The 27,543-nt window shown below is 34.1% G+C and overlaps 1 protein-coding gene across 1 annotated transcript in view; it reads left to right on the plus strand.

Moving 5' to 3' along the window:
* Nucleotides 1-27,543, plus strand: part of CNTNAP4 (contactin associated protein family member 4) — a 239,678-nt gene that overhangs the window by 187,222 nt on the left and 24,913 nt on the right. Inside the window, exons 16-19 of the mRNA XM_012772535.3 lie at nt 12,076-12,246; nt 12,957-13,175; nt 25,106-25,345; nt 27,292-27,516. Coding sequence (XP_012627989.3) covers nt 12,076-12,246; nt 12,957-13,175; nt 25,106-25,345; nt 27,292-27,516 — 855 coding nt within the window. The remainder of the gene's footprint in view (nt 1-12,075; nt 12,247-12,956; nt 13,176-25,105; nt 25,346-27,291; nt 27,517-27,543) is intronic.

The following is a 27,543-nucleotide window of genomic DNA, read 5'->3' on the forward strand; positions in this document are numbered from 1 at the left end:
TCTTTGTTACCAGTCTACAATGAGGTTAGCACAGAAATTGAGATTATATTTTCAGAATGATTTATGTCCACTGGACAGTAATTTATGTCCGTTGAACATAATAGTAATAAAGAATGGACTAGGAATGGTATCATATTTTGTATGCCTTTTATTTTTCTCATTCTATTTTTTCAGCAATTTATTTTTAGTCTATTTTTACAAAAGCATCAGTTCATGATTGGTTAGGGAGAAGAAAAGCAGGTATCCTCTACAGATAGTTTGAGAATCACATTCTTAGGTCAGCAGTTGGTTTGGATCTGAAGTGGATTAGTGGTGCTGAGGTGGGGGCCAGGGTGTTCCAACTATTTTCGGAACCAGGAAGCAAGTTTCAGAATAGAAGTTCAGCATTGACACACTGGGTTAAATGTGTTTTTTTTGAAATACAGCAGAAACACATTTACAGAGACCTTCTGTTACTTCTGTGGATATTGCCACACAAAGGAAATTTCTGGACCATGATGGCATCCAGCACCAATTGTTCTATGTGTACTCTCCTTTATCTGCAGTCTTCCTACTTCTTTTACTGAACCCTTCCACGCTCAGGTTAAAACCCTTCCACTACGAACCCTTTCAGAATTTCTAGAGGACATGTCCTTCTTCATTCTCAAAAAATGTTGAACATATTACAAACATACATTTCTCATACTGGCTTTTAATCATTTTTGAGAGCCTCAAGAGCAGGCTACATTGATCATTTATTCTTGTGTTCCTGGTACCTAGTATTTTACCTATTGCATAAAGGATAATCAATAAATAGCAGTCTATCAAAGAATGAGAATGATTCATTATATGCATGTGAAGAAACCTATAGCTTGTGAATTATTGGTAAGAGACATGATTACGTTTTTGATTGCATAAGCAATTAAATGAGCAAAAGTCTACTTCTGATAAAAGAAGTTTAGACTGCATTGAAAGATTGATTCTGATTTTAAAAAACATACAGTACAAAGAGCATCTAGTTCCATCTGAGCCATTTCTCATCAATATACCTCAGCTTGTGGCAGTGAAAGTACTTTCAAATAAGAATATAATTTTACTTAATGTGAAAACCTTTTGCTTTTCACTCTTGCAATAATATGATGCCTTTATTAAACTGAAATACTTTATACTTCTTGGGAAAAGATTATTTTATGGCCCATTTTGCCTTTTTTTGTTCATTTAAAAAAACACTCATTACTAATGGATAATTGATATTCAAAAATCTTCATAAATGTAAGGGAACAAAAATACTTTCCAATGCTTTTAAAAATTTTTCATTTTGGAACTGAGAACCCTGATAATTCTCAGAATCATACTATCGTTTTGTGACAATTTTATACATAGCCATACCTTTAGTTCATTATTTTAAATAATATTAGTGACTTGATACAGAATCATAAAATTTTTAAGCTATATAGAAATCTCAAAAGAATGAGTATAAAAGTCACCAAGAATCACACAACTCAGAAATGATGATTAATGTCAGGTATCATTCCAGGAGTTGCCAGATATCTCTAGTGCAGAGTTTTCCAATCTCGGCATTCTTGACATTCGGGCTAGATAATGCCTTATTGTGGTTAGGGGTTGTCCTGTGCCTTGTACAAGCTAAATAGTTCCCTAGTTTCCACCCACTAGATGCTAGTAGCACCCTTCCTCCAATTGTGACAACCAAAAATATCTCCAAACATTCCTGAATGTCCCCTGGTGCAGAATTGCCCCAGGTGGAGAACCACTGCTCTAGACAAAAAAATAAAAAAAGACATTGAGAAATAAATATTAAAAGCTTATTAATTAAAATTGAGAAAGAAAGAAGAAAACAAATTGCAGCCAAAGGAATTGCTTTATATTATTTATATATCTAAGAAAATATATATATTCAGCTTGAGTGATCCTATTAAACTTAAAAAAATATCATGAGGATTTTAAAAGATTATGGTCACTAAGTTGCATATCAAATCAACTTTTAAATTTCAGATAGTTTCTACTCTGAAAAATGGGAAAATTAGCACTAATTATTTCTCTCCCTTTTTTCTCCTTATCCTAATTTTTGCTAGTTATGCTGTTATTTATATGCTTTTTAAAAATTTTCAGTGCTAACCACTAGACCTATTATTACAGTGTCTGTATTCTTTAATGTTTTTGATTTTTGACTTATTTCTTCTTAGATTTTATTGTCAAGTAGTTGATGTTTTCCCTTTTGTTTGACCTCTTATGAATGCGGAAAGATTCATAAGAGTTGCATCTTCTGGTTTTGTATGCTCTTGAGAATATTTGTTGCCTAAGGATTCTAAAACAATCTTGTCTGGTTTAACTTTATAGTTTTGTTTTTTGGTAACAGCTTTATTAAGATGTAATTCATCCCCTACAGTTCACCTTTTTAAAGTGTACAATTTAATCCTATTTGAGTACATTTAATCATTTCAGTGTACTACACAGAGTTGAACCACTATCACCACCACCAGTTTGAGAACATTTTCTTCACCCCCAAAATAAAGCTATTCCCATTTAGCAGGCACTCCCCATTTCACTCCCATCTCCATCCCAGGCCTAAGCAACCACCAATCTTTTTGTTTCTATAGACTTCTTTATTACGGATATTTCTTATATATGAAAAGATAAAATATGTGATCTTTTGGAACTGGTTTATTTAGCATAATATTGCCAAGGTTCATCCATGTTCTATACCGTATCAATAATTTATTATTATTCAGGGCCAAATTATATTCCATTGTATGGCTATACCATGTTTTGCTTATCCATTTGTCAGTTGATAGACATTTGTGCTGGTTCACATTTTTGGATATTATGAATGAGGCTGCTATGAACATTAATGTATAAGTTCTTTGTGGAAATAGGTTTTCATTTCCCTTGCACACATATCTAGGAGTGAAATTTCTGGGTTATACATATTGTTTGTACATATTGTCCCATTCTTGTCTATGCTGAGGGATGCAGTCATCCTGTCTTCTACAAGCATTTCAATATGCCTTTTTGCTTAACTGTATTTCAGTACAAAGTAGGTTTTGTTTTTGAAATTTTCTCCTAAAAGGGCTCTTGTGTGCTGTATTTGCAGAGTTCTTTCAAACTTGAAAATGCCTGCCTGTTGCCTTAACACTTAAAAAAATAAATTAGGATTGATACATTTTTCTATCCCTCAGAAATTTGTGGACAGTGTTCCTTTATTTTCTGGCATTGAATATTATGAAGAAACACGAAGCCCAATTGGTTTTTCTACCTTGTAGGTGATTTGCTTTTTGTCTCTGTGAATAGTTGAAGGAATAATTATCCTCAAAGGTCAGTAATTTAACAAGAATGTACCTGAATGTTATGCATTTGGTATTAATTTTTCCTGAAATAGATGTGAAATGGTAAAAGGTATATATACATTTTAGAAGTTGTTAAAAAAGTTGTTGCAAATGTGGTCTATATTTGTGCTCTTAGTCTGTTAATCTGAACAAGGCAGTATTTTTTAACTCTTTGGCATTTGAATATTTCAACCCATTTAATTAAATGTATTTATTCTCAGTTAATTCATTGTGTTGAAATTTTATGTTTAGTCAAAGGACCCTTAAAACCATAGTTAGAAAAGATGGCTTTAAGTTTCTTGTTCGAAGAAATTCTTGAGTCACTGAAATTAGTTTCTTCATTTTGTCTGCATCGACTAGTACAGCTGTCTGAGAAATCACAGCTGCCCAAAATGCATTACATAATCAAAGGTGCATGTAGGCAATAAATAACTTTGCAGAAGTCAGACACTTTGACTGGAAAAAGATATTGACTAGTGATTTGGTTAATTTCTCTTCCATTTGACAGAGTTCTCTTCCATTTGGCAGACTACATATAAACCATTATTAAAAGTGAGGATCAATCCCATTTCAACAGATAATATAATTTTGTTAGCTCTGCTATGCCTGATAGTCCTCCACCATTAGAAAATTTTTTATTTTAATTTTTATGTTTTATTTATCTTACTGGATTTCCTTTCTTTAATTTTCCTAAAAAATTTCACCTTTTTATCCCTTCCTTCTCTTCTTCCTTTTCTTCCTCCTCCTCCTCTCTCAAGTCTGCTTTTCCTCTTTCTCTCCTTCTTTCTACTTGTTTAACAAAGAATTTCAGTGGATTTCATGGGACTCACATAATATAATGAAGCTGGAATTACTCTAAACTTTCCGATGGCTTCCATAGCAAAGGAAACCTTACAATTTTATTCAACAAATATTTATTTATCTTTTACATTGAATTGTATGAGGCCTTCCCCATACCCCTGGAGCAAGAGAGCAAGAGAGCAATGAACAAAATAGACAAAAATGTCTATATTCTTGGAGTTTACATTCTCTTGGAGACAATAAACAAGTAAAATACATGATATGATACATACTGATAAGAGCTGTGATGAAAATAGAGTTAAAGTAGGTGTAGGGCAATTTAAAATAGGATGATCATTAAAGGCTTACTAAGAAGGTGTCATTTGAATAAAGATCTGAAGGAAATAAGGGAACCAGGCTTGTGTATTCCTCTGAAAGGGCACTCTAGACAGAAGGAAAAGCCTGAGTAACCACACAGAAATGAGAATGTAGCTGGTGTGTTCAAGGAATAGCCAAACACCAAAGTGTTTGCAGCAGAGTGACCAAGGGGCAGAGTGGTGGAGGTCAGAGAGGAACCTGGTGGTCAGATCATGAAGGATTTTGAAAAGTCTTTATTTTTTAATCTGGAATGAGACTGAAGAACATTTGGGAATTTTGAGTAGAGAGGTGGTATGATCTAATTTATGTTTTAATGAGATTGAACAGAAAGGTCAAAGGAAGGAGACCATTTCAGAGACTATGGCACTAGCACAGCTGAGAGATTGTGGTAGCTTGGACCATGGGGGCAATGGTGAGTGTTGTGGTATGGATAGAGTTTAGAAGAAGAACCAAGAAATTTGCTGATGAATTGATGTAGGTTGCAAAAGGAAGAGTCAAGAATGACACCAAGGTGTTTGGTCTAATAACCAATTAGAGGGATAGACTTGGCATTAAATTGAGATGGGGAAGATTGCTGCTCAAGAAGTCATAGAGAAATATAAGGAGTTTGATTTGGGGACATAATAAGTTGCAATGCTATTACACATCCAAGTAGAGATGTGGAGGTGTCAGTCTGAGAGTTTCATGCTTCAGATATGTATTTATAAGTTATTAGCCACAAAACAGACCAGCAAAAGTTATTGTGGGTGGAGAACTGTAATGGTATGATCTTCAGATGTTCCCTCACTAATAGATTGAGGAGATGAAAAGGAGGAAAGAAAGAAGATTGAGAACATACCACCTATGAGAAAAGCAAGACAATATGGGTATCCTGGATTTCAAGTGAAGAAAATGTTTCAAGGAGGAGAGATCTATCAACTGCATTAAATGTTGGGGTTAGGTTAAGTAAGATGAGACTAAGAACTGTTAATTGGCTTTAGCAATGTGTAGGTCATTAGTGACCTTGCCAATACCGTGTTTTTGGCAAGTGTTCAGGGACAAAAGCCTGAAATAGATTCAAGAAATTGTGGAAAGAGAAAAAAAATGGAGAAAGAAGTAGGATCACAAGAGTGGGATTTCTAGGATGGGAGAATTAATAGCATGTATGTGCTGTTAGGAGAGATCCTGCAGATAAATTCTTAGGGGACAGTTGATTCAGTGTAACAGGAGAGAATGCGGATCATGGGTGAAGGTGCAGGAAGGTGAGTAGGTGTGGTGGTGGGTGCTTGTAGAAAGTTTCTTCTACTTTCCTCTCTTTTCTTAAAGTCACTAGAGTAGCTGAAGAATAGACATGGGATGTTGTATGTTTAGGGAAAAGGAGAGTATGAAAAATCCTCTAAAAGCATGGGGCAGTGAAAACATTAGGGAAATATAGTGTGATTTCAGAGTAGTATGTAGTGCTCACATTTGGCATTACATTATATCTAATACAGTCTGACATATGGTGTTCTTTAAAGCGCAATATTTATACCCTATCACATATATGGATTTGTAATTAAGTCCTATATGCAGGAATCATTGGACAATAAGTATATTGCTAATAATTTGCTAGTTTTTGTTTTCAATTATTATGGTCTAAGACAATGCTTCATCTAATTAATTAATATATAATGGTATTCTCCAGGCATGGAAAAAATTCAATGTGCCAAGTTGCAAATGGGCTATAATGTCTACTTAAAAACAGTAATGTCTGTATGATAAAATCTGTAAATATACAGATACAGAAAGATATTAAGAACTATATTTATAGTCAATTGCAGTGTTAAAAATATATTTCAAAAAGACAATAATTTGAACATCAAGTTACTTTTTACTTTAACCATAAAAATAAAAGAGTCACACTTTCATTAGTATATGGGCAGTTAAAATCTCAATTCTAATTGAGCAGTTATTTATTTTGTTTTGCTCAAACCAGAATGACTGTATTTTGTTTTGTTTAAATAATTTAGTCAAAACTGATCTACTGATGATTGCTCCTTTTTTCAGATGGATAACTGGACTCAAATTTTATTGCATGGTTATGTGTGTTAATGAAGGGAATAAATCTTAGGTAGACCAGATTTATCTCAAATTTATAATGTGTTCTGCTGTGTATATTCAACTATTGCTATTTGTTAGTTCAAAATAGATTGCTTCAAATGAAATAGGGACATTCTTGGAAGGATCTCTAGTCTGGTACCAAAATTAACTCAGCACCCCTTTCAAGTTTACTCTGATCTTCATAGGAATGACAGGCATAAGGCATGGCAAATTTATGTAAACTTCACTCATCTCATTTGCTTTTTTAATATATCCTCTTACACCTAGACTAAAAGTAACTGGATGCTTGCTCCCAAATTCTATTCTTCCAGTTTCTTCTAAAGTAAGATTGTGTGTGTTTGTATCTTTGAATAGTTGAAGTATATACACATATTTATGCCTTTGCTATTAAAAGCGAGAGAGTTTTGCACAAAACTAATATAAGAATGACAAGAAATATCTTTGTAAGAGATTTTTTGTGAAAGCCTTTGCTTATAAAAATGATTTCTGTTCTGCATAAGAGGAATTCTCACTTGTTATTTGCCACATCAACCTTACTGAGTGTGTGTGGGCAGGGGTAGGGAGATTGTTTACTCTATGAAAATGTCCATGAGCATCTTTGTTCTTTTTTTATATCAATATCCAAACCACAAACTGTAATTATCTCCAGCCAGATTTCATGTTCTTCATTTTTATTTGCTTATATTGATTCCTATTGAGATTCATAAATAGTTGAAAACAATAATGGACATGCTAAAAAGAGGAACCAGTGAATTATAAAACCAATACATAGGTTATTGTTTTCTGATAATGTAACTATAATTAAATCTTATAATTTTATTTCTGTTAAAATATATATTTTCTAACTCATTTTTAATGATTCATAAGTAGATAGAAGGTGCATTTGACTACTAAACTATTTTTACCTCAGCATGTCAACATTTGAAAAAATTTTACTTTTAAGAAAGGATTCATTGGACGTTTATATGTATTTTGATCTAGGGCTAGGAAATCTAACCTAAGAAATGTAAAGACTTCTTAGACTTGGCATCAAAACCATGATCCATAAAGGCAAAAATCAATAAATTGGACTCTATCAAAATGAAATTTTACTCTGTGAAAAGTTTCATGAAGAGGATGAAAAGACAAGCTACAGACTGGTTAAAAATAGTTGCAAACCACATACCTGACAGAGGACTAGTCTCTAAAATATATAAAGCATCTTCAAAAGTCAACAGTAAAAGAAGGAAAAAAGAGGAGACAATCCAATTAAAATACAGTTGTTATGAACTGAATTATTTCTCCTCCAAATTTATATCTTGAAGCCATAACTCCAATGTGACTGTATTTGGAGATGGGGCCTTTAAAAAAGTAATTAAAGTTAAATGAGGTCTTGGAGTGGGGCCCTAATTCAATAGAACTGATGTCCCTATAAGACTGGAAGGAGACATCAGAGATCACTCTGTCTGTGCTTGCACAGAGGAAAGACCAGGTGAGGTCACAGCAAGAAGCCAGCCATCTGCAAGTCAGGAACAGAGGTCTCCCAAGCAGCCCTGCTAGCGCCTTGATCTTGGACTTTTAGCCTCCAGAACTCTGAGAAAATAAATGTCTGCTTTTTTTAAGCTGACTGGCCTGTGGTATTTTGTTATGGCAGCCAGATCAAAGTAGTACAACAGGCAAAAGACATGAGTTTTCACCAAAGAAAGTACACAGATCGCAAATGAGCACAAGAAGTGATTCTCAGCACCATCGACCACTAGACAAAGGCATATCAAATCCACAATGAGCTATCACTACACACCTTTCAGAATGGCTAAAGTGAAAAAAAAAATATATATATATATATATATATATATATATATATAAACACATTCTCTAGGATGTGGAGACACCAGATTGCTCATATGTTGCTGGTGGGAATGCAAAAGTGGCAGCCATTCTGGAAAACAGCTTAGCAGTTTCTAACAAAACAAAGCATACAACTCTCACACAGCCTGGTGATTGTCTTCCTGGGTATTTATCCTTAAAATAATAGTTTTAATTAAATAATGTATATCTCTATTTTTTAATGATTTGTTAAGTATTCAGAAAGATTTCATTTGACTAGTAAATTATTCCTTGCCTTGCCTTGGCATTTCTATATTTCACTTTATTTTGCCTTTAAGAAAAGTAGTGTTAGCATGTTGCATGCACTTTGACTTTAAGAGTAAAATGTATTGCCTCAAAAAACCGCTGTACTTTTTAACTACCATACTTTTAAAGACAGCCTTATTTAGATAAAATTCATATACCATACAATTCACCAGTACGAAGTGACCTGTTCAATAGCTTTTAGTATATTTACAGCGTTGCACAACCATTACTACACACGATTTTAGAACATTTTCATTGCCCCAAAAAGAAACCCTACATACACTGAGGCACTGCTTTCTCTTCATTATTCTTCCCAACCCTAGGAAACACTAATCTACTTTCTATCTATATAAGTATTTTCTTTTTAAAAGGATATTTTGTAAATAAAAGTTTAACAAAACAATTATTAATAGTCATACTTTTAATATAGTACTAGGCTAATTTTCCTAAATGGTTTTTCTTTTACTTTATATATGGAATTAAATACTTACTACATCTTCCTCTTCTATGTAAATAATTATATGTATCCCATTTTAGATATATATGTCTGTGTGTGTGTGTGTGTGTATGTGTTTGTATTATTCTGGAAAGATAAAAAGCAGTATTTACAAAACATTTTTTTCAAATCTCTAGTACGCTGTATTGAATTTAACTGAAAATAGTGTAGTTTTGGGCATTTTTAAAGATAGTTAATTGTTTATTTATTTTAGTTTTCTTGTATTATTATTATTTTTTATTTCATGCAATTATAGGGGTACAAACATTTTGGTTACATGTTATGACTTTGCCATATCCCAACCATGATTTGAGACATGCCCTTTCTTATTTTTAGAAAATTTATTGATACATAATGTTTGTGCATATTTATGGGGTACATATGGTATTCTGTCACATGCGTAGCATGTGTAATGATCAAGTAAGGCTATTTAGGATAGACATTGCCTTGAGCATTTATAATTTCTGTGTGTTAGAGGACCATTTCAAGTCCTATCTTCTAGCTATTTTGAAATACACAATATATTGTAGTTAACTGTAGGCACCATATTCTGCTATCAAACATTAGAACTTATTCCTTCTATCTATCTATTAACCAACCTCTTTACTCCCCTTCCTGCCCACACATGCGCCCTTCCCTGACTATGTTCTACTCTCTCCCTGCATGAGATCTGGGAATTTTAAACCACCGTATCCACGGAATCCTCTCTTGAACACCTGCGGCTTCCTCCTGCTGCCTGCCTGCTAAGTTCTGTTCTCCCTCATCCTGCTTGCCCCTCCTTTATCTAAAGCGGCCCAGCTTCTCCTGGGTGCTTCTTAGCACAGTCTGTAAAGACCTGAGATACCATATGCCATTAACAGTGTTTGATCATAGAAGTATTGGCCTTCGCTTTCCTTCTAATTGTTTTGAATTGGCAGTAATTTCTTAATCCAATAAAATGTCTTTACTCCAATTTCTACCTATTGTAAATCTGTAAAATAAGGCTTGCTAACTAAACCAAATAGACATTATGTGTGTGAGAGCATTGAAGATGCCTAAAGTAATAAATTGGTTTCATGTCTATAAAAGCATTCATTGTACAGATAGCAACAATTCAAAGAATTGTTTATTTGTTTCAACTAGTTCCCTGAAGTCTTCCATGCAATGCTTTCTTGAGCTGGTTATAATATGACACGAAACAAAGGAAATGTTTTGTTTTATACTAATATTATCCAATTTAAACCTTTAACTCTGAATGTTCCTCTTTCTGTAGACAAAATAAGATTTGCTAATATTTTATAATTTAAAGTTACAGCTTTATTTTAATTTTTATATATAGCATTTCAACAAAAAGTCATCTAATTCCTTCTAAAACTAGGTCAGGTGAGAGCTTTTAAGAACACGTATGTGTTATTTTCTCTGACTTGATATTGTGTATTTTCTTGCATTCTTTCCTGGAGCATGTCTAAATGCAGAAATAGCTATAAAGAGGACATGAGGAATAGGCTTGACGTGACTGATAATATAGAGTTTCATTTGACTCTGGGGAGGAAAGAAAAACTCAAAATAAGTTCTTAGCTGAATAAATCCATCTTTAAAATTGTCCACATACAAGTTGAGAATTGACTTTTGAATCAGGTCCACAAGAAAAACAGAAAAAAATATATAAGATATAGGCACTGTTTGGTCTGGAATTTATAGAAGATAAATTAAAATCTAAGGAGCATGTATAAGCAGAGTCAGGTTTGTGATTTTTAACTACGTAGCTAGGTATCTGTTCTCTGCTAACATAATGAACTGTTGTTTTGAAACTGCTGTTTTCCAGCTCCAGAGGATCAATACATTTCTCTTCCAGGAAGGTAATTTAGATAGGAGAATTTCATCCAGTGTTGGGAGTGTTTATGGGGGTGGTTGCTTAAAACTAAAGATGGTATTTAGAACTTGCTAGTGGCAGCAAGAATGCATAGTTCATTTCTCTGATTACACTCCTCATCAACCACACATATTCAGCCAAATTTCACTCCTGTCAGCTTGTGCTGTTGCATTTATATTTCCTTTTCCATTCTTTTTGCTATATAAGATTGAAATTCTTTTTCAAAAGGAAAGCTGTAAATATAAAAAAAAATGAGAAAGTGAAGATAAGTTGTATTCGGACAGCAATGATAAGTAACTTTATAGTGTACATAATTTTTTTCTCTGAATTTATATCCCAACCTTGTGAACATTTTCTGCCTCTCTTGAGCATTTGTAAACATTTTGAGATCCCTTTTCATCTACTGTGCATCTACTTCATTCTTATTAGCAAAATTAGATAATTTTGAATAAAAAGAGCATTTTCATGAGAATATCGGTGTAGCACAGAATAAGTTGTATCTTGGTTTTTAATTAGATGAGGATGTTTAGAATGCCAGCCTCTGTTTAGAAAATCACAAAGACCCCTTAATGAAAACAATTAGTTAAGAGTGTAGCTTTGTGAAGTGTGTCTGTTAGAAGTGTTAGAACAAAAAACACTGTGAGCTTCTTTAGGGCTTTTGTTATTCAAAGCAATGTCGGTGCTTAAATTTTCAAGTTATAAAAAATTGTTTAGTAATTAATGTTTTGCAGATTTTTTTCATAATATATTTTGGCAGAGGATAGTATTTACGCTGAGAATATTTTTCTTGGATAACATTCAGACCATTTATGTAGAAAACATTCCTTTTCTATGTAGGAAAGAACCCAGAATCTCAGTCCCTGTAAAATCTCCAGTCATAGGCTCATGTCTTGCATACTACATAGTTAATAGGGGGAAAAAAGCAGATTTGTATAAATGAGCAACACTTTTTATAGAAAAAAATGCTAAACATAAAAATGTCTTTGTCATTCATTTTATTTCATGAATGTGTTTTCATACTTTTTGAAGTTTTTCCTTCTTTTTTTTTTAAACAGGATCATTTTGGAATTCAGCTTCCTTTGATACTGAGGCTTCGTACCTTCATTTTCCTACTTTCCATGGAGAACTTAGTGCTGATGTGTCTTTCTTTTTTAAGACAACAGCTTCATCTGGGGTATTTTTAGAGAACCTGGGGATTACTGATTTTATACGGATAGAACTACGTTGTAAGTGTCCTTTCCCAAAGAAGTCTAGGGGATTCTAGATTCAGTAGTAAATCCTCTAACTAATTTTTAAAATACTCGTGTGTCTACTTTATCAGCTGAATCTTTTCATTGTATCCCTTTGAAAAAATTACATGATACGAACTTATACTTTTATTAAGAAAATAATTAGATATTTAACATGGGACAATTTTGGGAAATTATTGGTATTCTCTTGAACCAATTTTTAAAAGTTTTAATTTCAAATAATTAAAATTAAAAAAATTTTATGTGGTTAAAAATGACTTAAATCAAGCACTCCTTTTGATATACTCATAGGCTGCTATTCGTATCTTAATATCAAATATATATTGCATACCTTTAAAATGATATAATCTGAATCACTGTCACAATTATTTTTACATAAAATGCCAGATGCTATTTAGTTTTCTTGCCTTGGATAAGTAGTTTTTCTCTTTATCAATATGAAGCATTAACTCAGAGGACGAATTTCTCAAAATCTTTTGTTTTTTTCTGCAACATGCAAAGGTGTCTTACTGTTTCATCCCACATCAGAAGACTTATTTCTGTACTGATGTTCCTTCTATAACATTCAAACCACTGTCTTTATATTTAGTAATTGTTATGTTGTGGTGCTATTCCTAAGTATATTGGAGGCTCAGCACTCCACCATGTGAACTCATTTGAACAATATTTATGTCTAATATTCCCAGCTCCAACTATGGTGACTTTTTCATTTGATGTGGGGAATGGGCCTTTTGAAATCTCAGTGCAGTCACCCACCCACTTCAACGACAATCAGTGGCACCATGTTAGAGTTGAAAGGAACATGAAAGAAGCATCCATTCAAGTGGATCAGCTCACACCAAAGACACAACCTGCTCCAGTAGATGGGCATGTCCTCTTACAGCTCAACAGTCAACTCTTTGTGGGTAAGTTCTCCTTTTAAGCAATTGGTCATTTGATTATGTGATGTCAGTGCCGAGATGGGCTGAACTAAAATAATACCGACTGTAGAAATAATGATAATAACAACAAACAGCAATAACAGACCACCCCTTATTGCAAACCTGTGTTCCAAACTGTGCCAGGTGTTTCAGTTGTTCCTCACAACCAACCTTTGAAACGGGTATTATCCCTGTTTTACAGGTGGGATACCTGAGGTTTAGGGGGTTGACTTACCTTCAGAAATCTACCTAGTAAATGAGATTCAAATTTGTCTAATTCCTAAACTTGCATACTCGCATTCTTAATATTACAGATTACATGATCTGTTCCAGTTTATTTATTACATTGGTGAATTAGTATAATATTGGAAGTGTTTATCTCTGTTCTCAGAATTATAGGATCCCTCCTTCTAATTCCAGCTGATGCCAATCAGTGGACTGCCACCCACAGCCACCACATCAAAAACAGGCCAAGGGCAGGAAAAAACAAAAAGAGCACAGTGGATAGAATCTATAGCTTGTCTAGTTTCATCAGTTTCTCTGATGCATTCCTTTATTTTGCCCATTTGTCTGACATCTTCTGGTCACCAACTTCGTGTTTGTATCTGAATGTTGTTCCTTTCACTTGGCATTTATAAACTTGATAGTAGAATCCTGTTAGATGTGTTTGTTTATTTTGCATTTTTGCTAATTAGTTTATAGAATTTATGGATCATGAAGTTCAAAGAATTATCTCTTGCTTGATCACTTCTCATGTACTTTAATGTAAATAAAGGCATAACACTGTAACACAGAATAAATAAATTATTAGAAAGTATATTTCAGGCATTGTCAAGAGTTATATTTTGAACAAAATTCATCAGATCCCCATTATACCTTCTATTGTTTAACAATCTCATTTTACTAGTGCTCTCTCACTGCAAAGAGTGATGCTGATTTGTGACATATTTGAGGAAGATATATTGGGGATTTCCAATAAATTTATGTACTTATTATTTCCATCATTTATTCTTTCTTTCACTCAATAAATAATGAACAGCTTCTATGAGGCAGGCACTATAATACACAATCTAATCATGATCCGTGGCCACTTGGCTGACTTATTTAAGGATATGAAAATAATGAAGAATATATGAGAAGAAATATATAACTTTTCTTTTAATAACATGCTAGAAGCTCAGTAGGAAATTGGCAGAGCTATTCTTGAATTACAAAAAATGAGAGGTGGCCACAACAAAAGGTATGGCAATTTAAAATCTTGTCAGTAGCTTGGGAATAGCCTTACTATTCTTGGAAATTGAGAGGCTGAAATAGTCCTGGAATTTTTCAGTGAAATATGCTGTAGTTTGCCTGTAGATGACATTTCATTCTTCGTATGAATTTCAACTTCTTAAGAGAGGGAGTCACTATATATTGTATCTAATAGGAATCCTGGCCTTAATTTGATTTCGAGCATAAAAAGTAATAGTATAACATCAGAAAACTGCTTTAAAACAGATTTGAATCTTTTGGCATCAATCATGTGATATAATTTTAATGAAGATCTGAGAGATTTCATCTTTACTGAGGCAATTGTTTAGACCTTTGATATCATTGTATGTGTTCAGATTTAGGGATGACCATGTTACTTGAAAGTTTTAAAAACGGAGCCCTTGATTATATTTAAGTCAAAGTCAAAGAAAATTAAAAAGAAGAGGTGAAAAGAAAGATCTCTGAAAAATAAGTTGTATCTACTATTAATAAAACTTTGTTTATACAGTTTCTTCCTTCCTGCTCACAGGTAACGGTGAGTAAATTGACATGATTTAATGTGGTGACACTAAGACAAAGACTCATAAAAAAATAAAGACTTGGGTAGAGAAAATCATGGACTGTCAAAAAGCCACATAAAGGGATTGTTTTTATCTTTACCTGTACTACAAACGGACTACTTTCTTAGGAAAGGGCCTTAATCAAGTTAATAGAACAAGGCTTACAAGACAAAATATTTAATTTATCAACTTACAACATACTAGCCAACAAATCAGATATTTTTAACTGGTAAATGAAGATATTTTTTCCCTGCAGGCAGACTCAGTGAAAGACAAATTATAATTAAAAAGGTTACACTGAATTAGAGCACAGTGGGTGAAAAACTAGTAAAAAATCAGTAGTAATTAGAGTTGATTTAATGAAGCACTTACTAAGACCAAAAAGTTCTGTGTCTTCCTAAGAGTATATTTCAGTGGATGAGACAAGAGACAGCCAATAATAATAATAAATCTCTATACATATTTGAACACATACATGTATACACACATGCATGCACACATGTACATGTATACACACACCTATATGCATATATAAATTTCCAGATAATGATAAATGCTATAAAGTAAAAGGCAGAGTAAGAAGTCAGGCATTGATGTAAGTTAGGGAATTTTATTCCAAGTAGTGTGGTCATTTGGCCAGTGAAGGAAGAGAATTCCAGATGGAGGGATCACACTCAAAGTGGTGGGGATGAGCTTTAGATATTCAAGGAACAGGGAGAAAACCAAGGTGGCTGGCAGGAATCAGTGTTAGGGAAAGCATGATGGGAAACAAGGTCGAGTTATAATGGGTCTCATATGGGCATGGTGAGGAATTTGGACTTTAAGAGATCAGAGGAGTGGCATAATTTATTTTACATTTTCCAAGATCTCTCTGACTGCTGTGAGGAGTGGAAGAAGGCAATTGCAGTAGTTCATATGAGAGATAACAGTACGCAGGCTAAAGTAGAAATGTTCAAATATATAAGGAGGGACGTATTTTTCATGTAAATACACACAACTTGCTAATGAATCATTTGCTGCTGTTAGTGATTTACCACTTACCCATGATAATATGCTTGGACACAAGATGTTCTTTGCAGGTTTCTGGGTTCCTCGCCTTAGTTCCCAGTTTTTAATTTCACCTGAAGTTAGCTTCTCTTGTTTCTTTGCCCTAATATAGAGCAGTGATTAAAGATGTTTCCTGGCCTCCAAACACAGATTATGTATACAAGCCATGTTCTTGCCAGGCTGCAGAAAGCCTTTGGTTTTTTTTGTAGTGCAGAGAAAATCTCACTACCTGAAATCCCACCTGCCCCATAATCACACTCTTACCGGGAAATCAGGTTGCTTTGCTCAATGATTTTGTTTTAGCACGTGTCATATGCTAGAGAAGAGACCCTTCTCTTGGAAACTGTTTCCTCACATATTGATGCCTTTAGATATGTTTAAACCTGAGTCTTGTTCTGCTCTCAGAGCTGGTGACTCCATGGGTTACTGGAACCTCTACTTTAATCCAATATAATTGATTTTCTGGTTAAAGTTTTACAGGGCAATTAAATTTCCCTTATTCACAAGTTTAAGAGTTTAATTTGAAATTCCTTCATCCATCTTAAAAATAATTATAGCTAATTAGTGTTTTCAAGTGTGCATAACAACTATCATTTGTATTTGGATATTAGGACGAATGAATGAAGTCAATGTAATTGTGAAAAGTCAGTGTATAGTTTTCAGTGTGACTTTATTCTTCTAATAAAAATGTTTTAAATCTAGAGACTAAGGCCTGGCGTGGTGGCTCACACCTGTAATGCTAGCACTCTGGGAGGCCGAGGCGGGCAGATTGCTCAAGGTCAGGAGTTTGAAACCAGCCTGAGCAAGATCGAGACCCCGTCTCTACTATAAATAGAAAGAAATTAATTGGCCAACTAATATATATAGAAAAAAATTAGCCGGGCATGGTGGTGCATGCCTGTAGTCCCAGCTACTCGGGAGGCTGAGGCAGTAGGATTGCTTGAGCCCAGGAGTTTGAGGATGCTGTGAGCTAGGCTGATGCCACGGCACTCACTCTAGCCTGGGCAACAAAGCAAGACTCTGTCTCAAAATAAATAAATAAACAAATCTAGAGACTAATAATAATAATAATGATGATATTTGAACCAGTTTTGGGATCTAATGTACAACATGAATACTATAGTTAATAACATTGTATGGTATTTGGGATTTTTGTTAAATTAGTAGGTTTTAGCTGCTCTTGTCATGAAAAAAGTAACTATGTGAGATGTTAGATATGTTAATTTGCTTCACTATAGTAACCATTTTACTATCTATATGTATCCCACAACATGATGTAGTAAACTTTAAATATACACAATAAGATTTATTTTAAAAATGAATAAATTACATGGAAATACAACTTTTATAATGTAGGACAAAACTGAAAGACTAAGTTAGTCTTAATCTAAGATAAATGTTACTGTTCCAGCATTTAGTAGCTTTTATCAAAAATACATCTTTTTTGTATATAAATTTAGCAGAAAACTATTGTTGAATATTTCAAATAGCAAATAAAGTTACTTTAAAATACCACAGACATGAAGCATCAGAAATTTAAATAATAGAGATATGTTAATTTGAGATACTATCTTTACCACTTTTACCCCCAAATATAATGTTGTAGATTTTGAATATATATTAATTTGGATTTAAATTATATTCTCCATCTCACTAACAAGGTCTATGTTGATAATATCTATTAGCATTAAATTTTTTGAGATTAATTTTGGTAATTTCTCAGAAGTGGCTATTGCTATGAGGTAACATGAAAGAGTCCAGTGTACTTTCTCCATTGCTGGTTTTACCAGCTCTACTGAAGACCAGTCATAAAGTGTATTCACATCTCAGGCTGAAACTCTGAGGAAAGATTAATGCTTTAATTTCTGAGCAAAATCAGGAAAAAATAAATAGAAAGCACTTTTAAAAAATGTGATCCAGCTGTGCAGCAATTATATATGACAACTGAAATAGGAATAAGGAAATGACAAATGGAGTTTCAGAGATGCGGCTAGTGTGATCCTACACCCAAGAAATTCGAAACAGAAGGCTTTTTAACAATCCCTGAGGTTTCAAATATCAGAACTATTATCTTCAACTAATCTAAACTGTCAGATGCCATGCAAAGGGAGGGAGAAATAAAATAATGAACAAAAACTCTTTTATGAATAAGTGGAAAAGGTAAACACCAATGTAATGTGATAGTTTAGAAACAATTAGCACCAATGCAATGAACATCTCCTCCTGTTCTCCAAATAATTCCAGCCATCACATCACATTGCTTTTTATAATATAAAGGATGATTCACCTTCTGTTTTTAGCTTTTCCTTCTCCATTCTTGTTCTTAGTTGTGACATTGGATCTTTACTATTCTTTTCACATTCCTTCATTTTGTCGTTCCTGTGTGTGTGATTTATGTGTATCTTAAATAGTCCTATTCAGAGTTGCTACTCATTACCTTGAAGAAATAAGTTTAGTGACCTGATGCTAATCAGTGTATTGAACATGTGCCCTTGACCTTGTTAGCCCTCGGAACTCAGTGTCCAGTCACTGCTTTTATCGTAGGCTCACAAACCTTCTATAGCCACAGAAATGATGGAGAGAAGAGAATCAATCATTTTTTAAGCTAAAATGTGACAGTGGTCATTTTCTATTTCAGTTTGTAAACTCAGCATTTTCCTAGAAGCTTCTTAAATTAGCCTTGAATTGATTTTCATTCAACCAGCTCTGCAATTTTTGTTTCCAGTCTAAATTTTTACTGACAGATTTTTTTTTAATGGAGCTAACTTTATTTCAATACCTTATGACTTAGAACCCAGAGAAGAAGTAAGGACCCCTGACATAGTCAGAAGTCATTTGTGTTGCATCTGAATTGTATCAGATCTGCAACTATTTACTGAGTATCTAGAGTGAACAATTCCTAAAAACCATACACAAAGATTAATGTTGAACTCTAAGCATATTGAAACTCTGAGACCATAGTTATTAATCTTACCTGGTTTTTTTTGATGAACATGTGCTTGTATTTTTGTTGGTTAGGTACCTAGGAGTGGAATTATTGCATACATGCATTATTGTATATATGTTGCATATAGCATATATGCATGTGCTAAGCATTAGGAGATACTGCCAAATTGTTATTCATCATTGGGATATCTACCTTTATGAAGTGGCTGTTCAAATCTGTTGCCCATTTTATACAAGATTGTCTTCTTCAAGAAAAAAATTGTAAGAATTCTTTATGTATTTTGGATGAGTCCTTTTCATATAAATTTATTACAAAATCTTCTACCTCTCTGTGAAGTGATTGTGCTTTCATATTATTAATTGTGTCTTTTGATGAATAGTTTTTAATTATAATATATTCCAGATTTTTCTTTTTTTTAACTTCAGTTTTTGATATGTTAAAATAGAGCTATGGGAAAAGAATATCAAACAGCCTTATATTTGAATAATTTTTATTGCAGTCTAATTTTCTTTTGTAGTAAATGTGTTCCCCCATTACTAATTCAGCACAATAAAGGTCACATTTCTCTTTAATGTAATCAAATCATTTATTTTAATAATGTGTTTCTTCCCTTCTTGAGTTATCATTTTCTTTATTAGCCTAAGAAATCCCCAGTGTACTTTTCCATGTCTGGTGGGTAAATCCAGTGATCATGGACTGAAGTCAGAATTCAGATGAGATATTTTGAGACAAGAAATTATGATTAATACCACCAACAGTTCATTTCTTTAAAATAGACTTTAGCATGTTCAAACCAAAGAGCTGCTGTGACCTCAATATATGAGAGGTCTAAATAGACCCATTCTTTCTGCTGTAACTACCACTGGGCATGTTCTCTGCACTGAATTTGGTTTGGGGAAAAGTGACAGAATTTTCTGCCTATGACACTATTGCTTACATCAGCTGCCTCTTTAAATCATTAATAGTTCTTTGGACGTGAGAGAGAATAGAGAATATCCCTCCTCCCTACACTTCTAGGATTTTACTTAATCAGGAACATCGCATTGCAAAATTGTAGATGGGATTACACTTTCACAGACCTCTACATTAACTAACACCACCAGTTCTGCCAATAGTTAAGGCTAACTCAGTCTCTATTTCACACCTAGAAAAGTTATTCAGGTGCAAGACCACCATACTGTTATATAAGTGGACAGGTGCTGTTATATTCAATCACATATAAAGGGTAGGCATTTGTTTCACAAGATACTCAGTGTTTGTGAAGTTCTGAAATTCATTTTATCTGATATAGCCTGGCAGGTAAATTGATAGAAAATTAATTGGAAGATAGTTTCAAACATAATAGCTCAGTGGAAACATCCAGAATCAATTAATCAAACTGCAACTCATTTTAATTGGACATACTCTAACCCTGAAAAGGCACTGGAATCTTTAATTAAGCTTTCAAGCCCAATTCTATTTACATTGGCCATGCCTTTCAGAAGAGTTACATCTGGAAAAAAAAAAGAAGCATTAACTTGAAACCTAATGGTAAAGTAAAAATCCTCAGTACCTGTCTGACAGAACTGTTTGTGTTTAGACATTATGTTTTATGATCATTTAAAAAAGTAGTTTAAAACTATTTGATTAGGTAACAACTCTTTAAAAATACAGAATAAAAAGTTCTGTTTACAAAGTTGGATGTTGATTTTCTTCGATTACAAATACTTTTTTTGTTGTTGTTTTTTTGAGCAGAGTCTTGCTCTGTTGCCCCAGCTAGAGTGCAGTGGTGTCATCATAACTCACTGTAACCTCAGATTCCTGGGTGTAAGTGATACTCCAGCCTCAGCCTCCCAAATAGCTGGGACTAGAGGCAGATGCCACCACGCTTGGATAATATTTTCCTATTTTTATACAGACAGGGTCTCACTCTTGTTCAGGCTGGTCTCAAACACCTGACCTCAAGTGATCCTCCTGCCTTGGCCTGCCAGAGTGCTAGGATTGCAGGTGTGAGCCACCATGCCCGGCCTTCTATTACAAATACTAAATTTAAGCATATATTTCACACATGCACACATTTTTTTCTTGCTATTAATGATAACGCCATGCTCTGACCTTCTCTACCTTGTGTCTATTTTTACCATTAAAACCATGTAGTAATCTCATTTCCCTGTCTCAATTTGTTTAGACTGTGAGCTCTTTGATAGCAAGATCAATTGCATATAATTTCGTATCTCCGGTGTTAGATACAGTGCCCAGCAAAGAGCTGCTACATAAAGCTTGGAGAACTGAAATTCCATTCAAACCAAAGATTATCTAAAGTATAGAAGAAAATGGAAGAGTTCTCTTTTTTGACTATAATGTGGTGTGAAGAGAAAAGGGGCTTCCTTGGAATGAAAGGCTATCGGTGGGTTCTAATCCTACCTCTGCCTCTAACTAATTTTCTAGCATTTCCTTATCAGCACCAGTGGGATAATCCCTGAAATTCTCTAAGCCTCCAGTTCCCCATCATCCATAACCAACTAAACAAGTAAAAACAAGTTAAAACAGTTGGAAATGGAGTGTAGTCAGTTATTGGACCCCAAGTTGTTTAGATATTAGATCATTAAGTATGAAATGTCCGATTTCCAATCAAAAGTGTAGTTTCTTATATCTCAAACAAGAAGCAGTAAAATTAATCGAAGTATGCGCCTACACTATCAACACAGTTGATAGTCTCAGGTTGCCCGTGTGGCTCATTTTCAAGATTAAAATCACCAGAATGGAACTTCTCAAACCATCAACATACTGAGAGCTCATTAGCCACATCCTTCCCAAACACTTTGCTGTTATTTCTAGCTGTCTGCGCTACATTGGTTTCAGGACAGAACTCATACTCAAAAATAACATGAATTTTTGACTTATCCATGGTTTCACAAAAAGTGCTCTACAAAATTTTTGAAAGATAATGATAAGCCAAAATGTACATTTGAAAGACTGAGGATGTACTTTCACAATAAAAATAAAACAAGAGGTGTCAAGGGGAAATGTCAGAGATATCAACTGTCGGATATTTCGTACTTAATAGCCTAATATGTTACTGGCAGAATGAGGTAAACACCCGAATGAGAAAGACTGTGAATGTTTCAGGGGAGCAAATGCATAACAAAGTGACTTAATGTTACTGATACTATAGACTCTGTACTATGATTTAGCGTACTATAATATAAAGTATACCAGTAATACACCTCTAATCCAAACTTCACAGTACCTTGCTCCCTCCAAAATGTTCCTGTGCCAAAGCCAAAACCCAGGCTGCAGGCTGCCTTACTCAGGAAAGAAATCTCCAGCAAGGATACCAAAAGAATCTTGGCCAAAAACTTTGAGCCCTGGGAACTCACTGAGTTGAGTCAGCAGAGTGGGAGAATAGGGAGCTGTGAAACTAAGGTGGGTAGCAGCTTCAATGTGGAAGAAACAGAAGTCCTCAGAATGAGGGCAGAAAAGAGACTTAAAGAATGGCATGTTCCTTAAAAAACTACAAACAGAACTACCATATGATCCGGCAATCTCACTACTGGGTATTTATCCAAAGGAAAGGAAATCAGTATATCGAAAAGGCATCTGCACCCAATGTTTATTGCATCATTATTCACAACAGCCAACATAAGGCATCAACCTAGGTGACCACAAGGGGATGAATGGATAAAGAAACTGTGGTAAATATACACAATGGAATACTATTCAGCCACAAAAAGGAAATCATGTCATTCACAGCCACATGGATGAAACTGGAGGACAATATGTTAAGTGAAATAAGGACAATATGTTAAGTGAATTGATCAGAAAGTTCAATATCAAATGTTCTCACTCATATGTGGAAGCTAAGAAAAAGTTGATCTCACAGAAGCAAAAAGTATAACAGAAGACACTAGAGACTGGGAGAGGTAGCGGGGAAAGGGGGATAGGGAGAGATTTTTAAAGGATAAAAAATTACAGCTAGATAGGAGAAATAAGTTGTAGTGTTCTATACAACTATAGGATAACTAAAGTTTATAATAATATATCGTTTCAAATAGCTAGAAGGAGTACATTGAATGTTCCCAACAGGAAGAAATGAAGAATGTTTGAAATGATGGCTATGCTCATTACCTTGATTTGATCACTATATATTATATGTATTACAACATCACTATGTACCCCATACATATCTATTAAGTTTTTTTTTAAAAAAGAACACAATAAATAACTAAACTGGACAGCCATGTTGGGAAAAATATGAATAAATAAATAAATGGGAAGATAGCCAGGTATTTTGAAACTCTGAAATGAAATCAACTGTTTCCCTGCCATGCCCACATTACTGAGATTGGAATATGTCTGACACAACACTACCTCTGGACTTATAAATGGAAAATATGACCCACACCCTTCAGGCCTTTGTATCCCTCACTAAAAAGACATACAGGTTGTAAACTGAAGCTATTTGAATAAAGGACTTTAAATATAGACAGTTAAATAGAAAATATTGTATCTCTGAATCTGGATTCTAAATAGTGTTAGTGCCCAAGAGTCCAGAATTCTCTTAAAGAAATTCTTTAAGATTCTTTTTTCATGGTATTTCATTATCTGCAAATATATAATTAGTTTATTCAGAAATGTTTATTGGATTTGGGCCTCATTCTCGGTCTCAGAGATGCGAACATCCATGTGTGGTCGAAGGTGGTCCCCCCTTAAGCTCGTGAAGCACTAAGCCCTCATCTCCTGCTCCTATGATATAGTGTGGTGTAGTGAGCAATTGAATAAGTGCATTAGTGATTGCACAGCGATATGTGTCTGGCACTGATCTTTGTGCCGAAGATACAACAGTAACTGAAGTAGCCCTTGTCAAATGTGTGTCCTAATGGAAAGAGACAAAGTGAGTTACTAAAATTTAAAGCTGAACAGGTGATGGACAAGGACCTGTTTATTTATCATATTTATGGTACATTTTTTGACTCTGAAATAAACAGCTGTTTAATCTTTGAGGATAAGGAGGTCGATGTGTCCTTTTACAGGCACTGGGACCTTCAAATTGCCTCTCAATAGAATTGTTGAGGTTATTTCGACAAGGGTACTATTTTCCCACTTCAATTTCTCAGCATCAATTCTTGGTATTCCCGGACACAAATTTATGTGTAAGTCCACCTAGGGCTTACTTTTCTACCAGGGTAGTGTTTATGCAACGATGGCCAAGAGATCAACTAAATGAGAATCACCTGTGACTTGGGTTACTGATTGTTTAGATGCACAGCCCTGTTTTTGGACCACAGTAACAGTATTTCTTGCAGTGAGCTTCTGAGCCTATCTTTAAGAGGCTCTCCATGATTTTTAAAGTATTTCTTAAAGTTTGAGAATTTATCTCTTAGGATAATAGGATTGGATTTCACCCAAACATTGTAGACCTCTTCAAGGGTGACTTGATAAATGCATAGTGATGTATGTTCAACAAATGTTACATCACTTGTTTTCTTCATTAATCCTCTTTCTCAATTTTGTTGAAAATATTTCGAGGCATAAAACAATGAACACTGGAACAAACTTTAGGAAAACTAATCACTGGGAAATATGCCAGACAAAACAAATAATCTGATAGTCAGTTACCATCTTTTTGATGAATGAAATAACAACCAAAAGACCACATCAATGCTTAGTCAGAAGAATTCAAGGATTCACTCAGAATTCTCATAAGGTTAAAATTGTACCAGAATCAGTTTTTAGTAAATGAAGGACAAACCACATTAAATCATCAATATGTGCTTAAAATAAAATTGAAAAAAAAATAGTTTCTATATAAAAATAACATATGGTCTTTACTTTGTTCTTTGAAGTAAGAGACAAAAAAATCCTCCAGTTTAAAAATTAATAAGTCTTTATTAGAAAACAATTATGTAACAAATTCAACTTAAAAAATTTAATTAACGTTTTATCTTCTTGAAGTCTATATTTGGTCATGAATTGTGTCGCCAAAATTATATTTGCTCATCCAACTTTTGCTGTTCTCTGTAAGCTATTCTCTTTTGTTATTCTCTGTAAGGCCTCAGTTTTGTTTGGTCTTTAAATCCTGAATAAAACAACCTAGGAACATGTTTCCATTTGCAGTATTTCCCTTTTAGGTGGAACGGCCACCAGACAGAGAGGCTTTCTGGGCTGCATTCGGTCTCTGCAGTTGAATGGGATGACCTTGGATTTGGAAGAAAGGGCCCAGGTGACTCCAGAGGTGCAGCCGGGTTGTAGGGGACATTGCAGCAGCTATGGAAAGTTATGCCGCAATGGAGGGAAATGCAGAGAAAGGCCCAGTGGGTTCCTTTGTGACTGCACTTTCTCTGCATACACAGGGCCATTCTGCTCCAATGGTGAGTGTGACATGCATGAGATACTGTAACAGGAAAACTTACCCAGGCTGAATCAAACATCTGGCGGTTCTTTTCTGTGTAGCTATTTAAAAGAAAACTACTTCCACTCCTAAATTTCTTTTGCAAGGTATCTATGTAATGCCAATAATATTTCATTACTTAGATTATTTGACTCAATTCTTGAAAAACTAGTGTCTGTTGCTGATAACATCACTAACAGTTGCCTCCAGGTGTCTTAAAGTATTAAGTGCTCAATCTGCTTTCTTCCATCTAATGTTGAGCCTCTTAAATAATACGGCTGCCAGCAACCTGTCCCATGTGGCAGTTCTCTATTTTAAAATCATTAGAAGTGTTATTGTTATTCTTTATAAAGATATTCAGCAATGCAAGGAAATTTAGAAAGCATTGTTTCTATATTTGGTTTGTTTGGGTTTTTTGCTCAAATACTTTGGCTAGGAATATAAATAACTTTTCCATTATATATTGATGCATAACAAAATACAGACACTGAGACATTGTATTGTATGCTATTTTGAATATCTGCAGGACAGATAAAATAGAATATTTTTCAGCTTCTCTCATTCACTGATCTGTCATGGAAGAAAGAAAGAACTGAATGTAGTATTAAGTGTTCTGGACAGACTTCTCTGAATATACAAACATTTATTATACTTTCATAGCTCCTCATAGAAAACCGACATCCAATTTAAATTCAATTTCTTTATTTAAGTGTCTCTAGGCTACTGAACATTTCTCTGAAGGAGGCTAACAAAAACTGGCTCCAAATTGAAGCAACTCCTGATTTGCAAAGAAAGCATTGGGTTTCTTTGAGTTAATGAAAAGTTGGCCAAAATGCACTTTTCAAGTCATCTGTTTTTTTCATGAATAAGCTATAATTTACAAATCAACTTGTGATAATAATCATATACTACTGCTACCATTCTAGGAGACTTTTCATGTTTAAAGTTAGAATTAAGACCATCTCTTTACAATAGCATGTCTTCATTTCTAAATATAAATAATTTCCAGTTCATCTTGCTAAGAGCAATCAGAGATGTTCCTCTGTATGCATATATTATATTGGATATTAAAAGTATATTCTAGGTAATAATAACAATAAAGCAGATAAGCAAAAAAATCCCTGAAATTCAAGGGAGTGTAGACATTGCTATCTTACCCACTAAGCATCATTTACAGTTTGTACTCAGCAACCAGCCCTTTATAAGAGTGGAGAGAAGCAGGTTCAAAACTAATAATTCCTCCCACCATTCTACCATTCTCTTCATTTTCATACATATATATTTGGGGTGTGTGTACGTGCGCATGAATGTGAGAGGGAAAGAGAGAATTTGGAATGTGAATCTCACACAAGGGAAATATATGCTTTCATAAAATAATTTAAAAGAGGCTAGATAGTTTCTTTCATTGATCCCATTTCCCTCTTTCATATTAACACTAGACTTAGCTTTCCTTTTGTAGTGTGTAATAAATATGAGAAAATGTTTGGATGTAAAGGAAAATTTTCTGCCCGTTGATCCTGGAAGGGAAGAGAATCCATCAAACTTTCTTCTTTCCTAACTGTTGCAGGAAGGCTACTGTATCCTGACTACAAAATAGTAGATAAGAGTTCAATTTTAAATAAGAAAGTGATGATCAAGGAGGTAAAAGACAAGAAGCTTGGTTTATGTCTGAGCTCGGATAAGAAAACATTTAACTTTCAGCTGTAAAATTATACTAGTGAATTAATAATATGTCATTTTAACAAAAAGCCATTTGAAAGATCATTATGAAGGCTTTATTAATTTACTGTGTTGTTCAATTTCAGTTTGGGGTTGTTTCTTCTAGCTATGCAATTCATTGCTTTAAAAATTAAAAATCAATTAAATAACTAAAACAAGATCCTTGTACTTAAACTTTCTGAACATAAAATATCCATGTTATTTCAGAGATTTCTGCATATTTTGGATCTGGCTCATCCGTGATTTACAGTTTTCAAGAAAATTATTTTTTAAGTAAAAACTCCAGCTCCCACGCTGCTTCATTTCATGGTGATATGAAACTGAACAGAGAAGTGGTCAAATTTAGCTTCCGGACAACACAAGCACCAAGCTTGCTGCTTTTCGTGAGCTCCTCTTACAAAGAATACCTTTCAGTTATCATTGCCAAAAATGGTGAGTGTTTTTTTAGATGAGAGACAG

The sequence above is a fragment of the Microcebus murinus genome, chromosome 20, assembly GCF_040939455.1.
Source record: "Microcebus murinus isolate Inina chromosome 20, M.murinus_Inina_mat1.0, whole genome shotgun sequence".
Classification (NCBI taxonomy): domain Eukaryota; kingdom Metazoa; phylum Chordata; class Mammalia; order Primates; family Cheirogaleidae; genus Microcebus; species Microcebus murinus.